Raw genomic sequence first — 6,782 nt, 5'->3', positions numbered from 1 at the left:
CAAGCACGCGAGGAATTGCGTGAGTCCGAGAAAAGTACTATTAATATCATATAGAAAGTAAAATTAAATGTGTCATTATTTTGGCCCGCTTTTCACGTAAATTATGGAGGACTTATTGGATATTTTTTCGTTGTGATTTAATTAAACAAAAATATCCCTGCATAATAATTAAATCCAAAATTTCTAAATATACTGTAGGGTCGTTTTATGGCAAGACTGGAGGGCTCCTATTTGCAATTGCCTTCAAAAAAACGGGAATGAAGGGTGGGAATATGAAAATGTTTTTATGATGAAAAGGTGGAACTTTGGGAGTTGGACTCTTTTCGATTATTTCGAGCCGTTAATCATTCGAAGTAAAAAATTGCACACTTAACACAGACGCGTGATCTGACGCCATGTAAGGACCTCCGTTTTATTTTTTATTAACTTAGTATACAATTATTTATTTATTTTTGTGGCATTAAATTTTTAATAAGAATTCATAGTTGTACAGTATCTTTTTTTTACATAACATGTGCTAATTTAATACTAGTAATTATCTCGCAAATATCAGACTCCTATATTAACAAATCTCGTTTCATATTTCCTACAAACTGTAATTGCTCATATTCAGAATACATATAATATAAAAATGGCAGCAGTACTTTTTTTTAAATGCTGTAATGATATGTGTTACAGAATGTATCCCAATTCCCAATGAAAGTTTTAGTGGACATCAAAGTTTTTCCATGGCATATATATTTGGAAATTATTTTTTTTCATAAGCATGTGTCCTGTCCGTGGAATGTTGTGGTATGGCCTTGATGACGTCCACCAAAACCGAGTTTGTTTGACCGAAAATGAAAAAAAGCCAGTGACGAATTAAGTAGACTAGTTATTCTTCATACGTTTAGCTTTTTCCCTCCTCAATATTCTCCTTCTCTTTTTCGCTGCTTCTTTTGTTTCTTTGTTTTCCCTTTCCTTTTCCCTTCTTTCCCTTTCCTCCCTTTCCTTTTCTTCGTTTTCCCTTGGTTCCCTTTCCTTTTCCCTAATTTCGAATTCCCTTTCCTTCTCCCTTTCTTCCTTTTTTCTCTTTTCACCATTTTTTCTTTCTTTTTCTTGTTGTTTAAGGTTCACAATCAAGTCATCTGTAAATTAAGAAAAAACATCCAACTACATTAATTGTGTACTTATAATTTATTGTTTATACTAATTTTTTTATTTCTTTTTTGGAATGTTTTGAGGTAATAAGCTTTGTTAATAATTATGAATATAATAGACATATTTTACCATCACAAAGTAGTAAGGTCGAGTCATCTCCTTTATCATATTCATTGGGATCGTTTTCCCTGAAAACCACCTGAAATGGGAAAGAAAAAAATGGGCAGCAACAGAGGCAGTATTCTCTACTATATAAAAAAAGATATAAATAGATAATTATTTGAAAAATAAAATGAAAATATTCAAGAATTAAAACATTCACAGAACCCCGTTCAAAAATCCCCATCAAATTGTACTATTCTACAATATCCACGCCAAGGCATAATACAGACATGCCAGTCCTTCTGCGTGCAAAACTAGCCGTTGTGTTTGACACCCACCAGTCCAGGCCAGTCCCTCCGGATGCAATCTCAGCGTTGTGATTGACACCCTCCGGTCCAGGCATGCTGCAGACATGCCAGTCCCTCCGGGTGCCAACCCTGCTTTGTGCTTGACACCCTCCGGTCCAGGCATGCTGCAGACATGCCAGTCCCTCCGGGTGCCAACCCTGCTTTGTGCTTGACACCCTCCGGTCCAGGCATGCTGCAGACATGCCTGTCCCTCCGGGTGCCAACCCTGCATTGTGCCTGACACCCTCCGGTCCATGCCTGTCCCTCCGGGTGCCAACCCTGCTTTGTGCTTGACACCCTCCGGTCCAGGCATGCTGCAGACATGCCTGTCCCTCCGGGTGCCAACCCTGCATTGTGCCTGACACCCTCCGGTCCATGCCTGTCCCTCCGGGTGCCAACCCTGTGTTGTGCTTGACACCCTGCGGTCCATGCCTGTCCCTCCGGGTGCCAACCCTGTGTTGTGCTTGACACCCTCCGGTCCATGCCTGTCCCTCCGGGTACAAACCTGGCTTTCCGCTTGACACCCTCTGGTCCAGGCATGCTGCAGACATGCCAGTCCCTCAGGGTGCCAAACTTAAGCGGCCATTTTCCAGTCCCAAAGCATGCCCTTAACTTATGCTCACACCTTGAGGTTCAAGCATTCAAAGATGATGCCCTCCTCACCAAGTGTTTAAAAAAGTAAAGAAAACTCAACCCTGAAACTGCATAAGTACAAAAGCACTTACCTCCTTCTCTTCACTGTCAGGAACATAATGCGGCTGTTGAAAAAGAATAATAACGTAATAAATTTAATATGCCTTTTAAAGTTTCTAACCAATCTATCAAGTTTGACCTTTAACAAAATTATTTACTGGATTAGTGCTGGCTGAGGTATGAAATTCAAATTCAAGGAGTATTCAGGTACATGTTCATCTATAAACTAAGCCATCTAGACAGTGTTTGGACCAACGTTCAATTAATTTCCAGTTTGCTAGAATAATTGTAGGCCGACCAATATGGAAACACATTGAAAAATATGGGATGGCTAGTTCTATTTAAGAACTATGCAAAAAAGTAAATTTTAAATTAAATTGTGTTTTTGTAATACTCACATCTACCAATAGTTTACTTTGTTTCTTTTTCCTATGAACATCGCAATAAAATTATTATTATAAAATTACAGCAACAACAAAAACATTAATAATAATGAAATGTATGCTTTATTGTTAGCTGAAAAAAACTAAATGTTCCTACAATCTAGTCTTCACTCAAGAAAACTTGCCCTTCAATATTCCATATTCAAGCCTTCCCAGGCTCTTAATTTTTTTGGGGAGGGGGGGGGGGGGGGGGGGAGGGGAAGAATATAAATGTTTAAAAAAAAAATACTTACTTCAGTTGGGGTTTGCGTCTAGAATATTGTAATTCCTCCATTGCATTTACAAATCTTTGTGTATATACAAACCCTTCAACAAAAAAGTGACCATTCCATTATTAATGAAGTCAAATATATTTTATAAATATTTATATTATACAAAAAGTGTAAATAATAATCACTGTACCATGCAAACTTACCAGTTTGTATCAACTTTATTTCCATTTCATGTTTATTCAAAGGGAAGCAAAGGATTAACTTCCCTTTTCCTTTCATGGAGAACTTTCTGTAAACTACATTAGGATCCAGATTGAAAAGAAATTCATTTTATAAATCGATTATGAAACACTAGTTTAATTTCATATAAATGAATGGCCATGGTTTATATACCCAACTTTTTTCCCCCTGCACAATTCCACTGCTATACGTTATAGTAATAATAAAAAGTTGAGTTATACACTGTGAAAACATGAAAAAACGAAAAAAGTACGTTTTTTCATCTTTTCACGGTGTATAATTCAACTTTTTATCATTACTGTTTCATTAGAAACACCGAGGCATCTCACACTAGATTTTAGCTAGTTATCTCGCCTTATATTACAATAGTGAGTGCCAGTAACAGCATTTCAATGACTGTAAATCACTGTGCATATAGCTATTGAACATTGTTTTTTTATGGAACGTACCATTGCTTTCTCTATTATACTAATAATCAACAAATAATTTTTTCTTACGTTCTTCACTTGCATGGGAGCCTTCCTGTATGAAGACAATTAGCGGAAAGTCGCCTTCCATTTCTTCAGCAGAATTACTGAGTGATCTAGTAGTGATAGTCGTTTGTTACTAAATGTACTGTCCAATAAATTTTATATTCACAAGCATGATAAGAACAAAAACATATATCTGCAACAACATGCTGTGCAAGTTTTTTTGAAATGGCTTCCAAAAATTTGTCTTTGTTAAAATATATTTCATTGATGTCTAAATGGGAAGTTTTGACTGGATGGACATTTTTGTCAGCCCATACGTTCGACAATGTCACCAGTCATATATCATGCTCATATCAAAATAATTGTGCCCTCAGAGCACTATATATAGTACCTTAAGAATTTGTGGAGATCTTCATTCTCCTCCTCAGCAATCAGAAACAACATTGGCCTCTGTAGATGGAAGGCTTGGAGACATGCCTGAACATGAAAATAGCATTATTTATACACTTTGGTGACATACATTATATAACTATGGAGAAAAAAACCTATAACTACCTCATCCAGATCATCCACAGGAAGGATGACAAGCCCACTGACTTCATTCAGTCTATCCAATGCTGAAGCTGGTTGAAGGAAAAAAATAAAAAGGGAAGGTGAAAAATATAACAAAGCATTAGTAATAGTAAAGGAAAACAATTAAAACTATTACTTTCAAAATAGAATTGATATGGTGTACATATATACCTGACTCATTTATATGACTGAATATGCTGCTTTCTTTTATTTCACCAACTGAAGTAACGAAGCAGAATAAAAAAATTAATAAACTGGAATAACAAAATAAAAACTGGTGTTACAAGCTTTTAATTGTAATACCTAAAAAAATAACAGCTGTACTTAAACAGAGTTGGAACATTATGGAGATTATGGAGAATAAGGACTTTGGATGACTATATTTGTAATATTTAGAATTTTGGTTCAAGATGGCTGCTTCTGTCATACAGCACGTATCAATTTCACTTTTGCCAAATTTCCTGACTTTCAAGTGAGAGCTAGTCGTTCATCAAACATCTGAATTATCTGTCTTTTACATATTTGTCCACACAGTCACTACTATGCACATGCAAGCTTTTTGCTGCAAAACAAATATTTCAAAGTCCATGGTAAAGCAAAGGATTCTCAATTTCTGTCAACTAACATGGCATGCAGCATATGAACACTGACATAGCGAACCTTAACACATTGTGGCCTATTAAAGCATGAATCATGATCACCCACTTACCAACCAATCCTTCATCACGATCCTGACAAATTGCACCTGGTTAGGATCTAATCAAAGCAATTCAAAAGATATAAATCAATGAATGGTGACTCTTTCTTTAAGAGAACTGGGTCTTCTATTTAAAAAAAACATATGAAAGGGCTGAATTGAATATGTTATTAAAAACACTGTAAATGTTCAGTTCAGTTCCAGGAAAATCATTCGGATTTCTCACACAAAACTTCCTATGAACAGTACATATTATAGGACCTTTAGGGCTGTTGTTGCAAAAAGTGCTTACAGATGCAGGGTTGTCAATAACATTTTTGGTGGGTGGGTATGAAATTGAAATAGGTGGCTGACACTCACACACAATGGGAACCGAATTGGTTGAACAGGTGGTACAATCTGCTGGTTGCTGGCTTATATTGACATCAATAAGATGAGCATTTTAAACATGTTTAGGTTTATGCTTCTTGAAGGGTAAGTTAACTATTGCACAGGTATGTAGCTGGTCTCTACTAAGCTGGTGACCTTCCGATCTAGATATCACTGTTGTTGCTATGTTTAGAATGATATTTTGCTAGTTTTATAGCTGATATTAAATTCCTTTCTTGTAACTGAAGTCTATCAATCCCACAATAACTTGAAATATGCATCTTAAAGTAACCATGGAACTTGTTATTGCACGTCTAATGTAACTAAGCCTATACCATTACTTACATGATGGAGATGGCAATTGCGTTGCAGGACTGTTTGCAGCTGCTAATTAAAGGGAAATAAAAATACGAAAAAAATATTATTATAAATATATTCTGCATAGTTGATTAGAAGTCTGTTAGCAAAAACAAAATTGTAACTTTATTAACTTACGTGAAGTTGATTCATCTAGCCACGGTGAAGATGAACCTGAAAATGGTAGACGAAATATAACATAACATCATTAAAATCAATGATGTACTGTACCAATGTAAATGTTACAAACTTTTTATTTTTTGCAAGTTTTTATTTCTTTATTGGCCCTGCAGTGTTGGTAATGTTTATCCTATGACCAGTGATTTGGTCCAAACTGGAAAGCACACAATGAAGAGATAAGAAGATAAAACATACCACCAAGTTCAGGGCTTTCTTCACTACTGTCTGATAAACCTATAAAAAGGATAAAATAAATTAATCCTTGATATGCACTTGTTATCTTAATAACAAATGATTTCAAAAATATATAGCTGGTACAAACTAAAAAATTAAGTTCTTAGAGTATTGGAATCACATAACAATGTTATCATTATCTCCATCATCTAATTCTTCAAAATCACTGGCATCTACATTATTACAATACAATAGTTATTAAACTATGATATATGTAAATCATTATCTTTCTAATGGATTCAAAACAATGTCATGGGGATTGCTAGCTGGTGTTTCCTATATATGTCCCCTCCTAAATTCCTATGCTACCAATTTGATCTAAAGGATAACAATAACATGAAAACAATAAAACAAAAAAACTTTTTCATCATATTCATTGTATTTATATGGTTATTACTATAAGATCGAAAAATAACCATATCGATAACGAAAAAAGAGCCCCAGAAAGTTTTTTTTGTTGAAAACACCTATATCATACATGTTAAATTTTTTTTGGCTGCTATCCTCTAGGCCATGAAAAGACTTATGGTTTATCCTGCAAAAGAAAGACCACAAATGTAGTCTCGTAAACCAAAAATTAAGACAAAAAAAAGAGAGATACATATAATACTGGTTCATATATATCTTAATGCTGTCAAGTGTATCCCCCCCCCCCCCCCCCCCCCCACCCCCCCCCCCCCCCCCCCCCCCCCCCCCCCCCCCCCCACCCCCCCCCCCCACCC

General features: G+C 35.8%; 1 protein-coding gene across 1 annotated transcript; it reads right to left on the bottom strand.

Moving 5' to 3' along the window:
• Positions 1 to 388: 388 nt before the first annotated feature.
• On the bottom strand, positions 389 to 6,562 carry LOC148905932 (uncharacterized). Its single transcript, XM_089039277.1, has 15 exons — positions 6,539 to 6,562; positions 6,022 to 6,060; positions 5,785 to 5,820; positions 5,635 to 5,676; positions 4,933 to 4,979; positions 4,395 to 4,442; positions 4,206 to 4,273; positions 4,042 to 4,127; positions 3,675 to 3,760; positions 3,141 to 3,233; positions 2,959 to 3,031; positions 2,681 to 2,711; positions 2,315 to 2,347; positions 1,270 to 1,339; positions 389 to 1,127 (listed from the first exon to the last, which is right to left on the bottom strand). The coding sequence occupies exons 8-15, from the start codon at positions 4,092 to 4,094 to the stop codon at positions 871 to 873; spliced, it is 696 nt and encodes a 231-aa protein (XP_088895403.1). The 5' UTR covers positions 4,095 to 4,127; positions 4,206 to 4,273; positions 4,395 to 4,442; positions 4,933 to 4,979; positions 5,635 to 5,676; positions 5,785 to 5,820; positions 6,022 to 6,060; positions 6,539 to 6,562; the 3' UTR covers positions 389 to 870.
• Between the last annotated feature and the right edge of the window lie 220 nt (positions 6,563 to 6,782).

This window comes from Actinia tenebrosa, unplaced genomic scaffold (genome assembly GCF_029948245.1).
Source record: "Actinia tenebrosa isolate PJP-AT-01 unplaced genomic scaffold, QUT_ActTen_1.0 PGA_scaffold6__47_contigs__length_16458017, whole genome shotgun sequence".
Lineage (NCBI taxonomy): Eukaryota > Metazoa > Cnidaria > Anthozoa > Actiniaria > Actiniidae > Actinia > Actinia tenebrosa.
The sequence above is the reverse complement of the archived record's forward strand: the minus strand, read 5'-3'. Positions and strand labels throughout refer to the sequence as shown.

Coding starts and splice junctions, on each gene's coding strand:
- LOC148905932 (XM_089039277.1), bottom strand. CDS start 4,094: ATGTTGTTTCTGATTGCTGAGGAGGAGAATGAAGATCTCCACAAATTC. Junction 3,761..4,041: donor GATCTCCACAAATTCTTAAG/GTACTATATATA, acceptor TATCACTACTAG/ATCACTCAGTAATTCTGCTG. Junction 1,128..1,269: donor GACCTTACTACTTTGTGATG/GTAAAATATGTC, acceptor CTTAATTTACAG/ATGACTTGATTGTGAACCTT.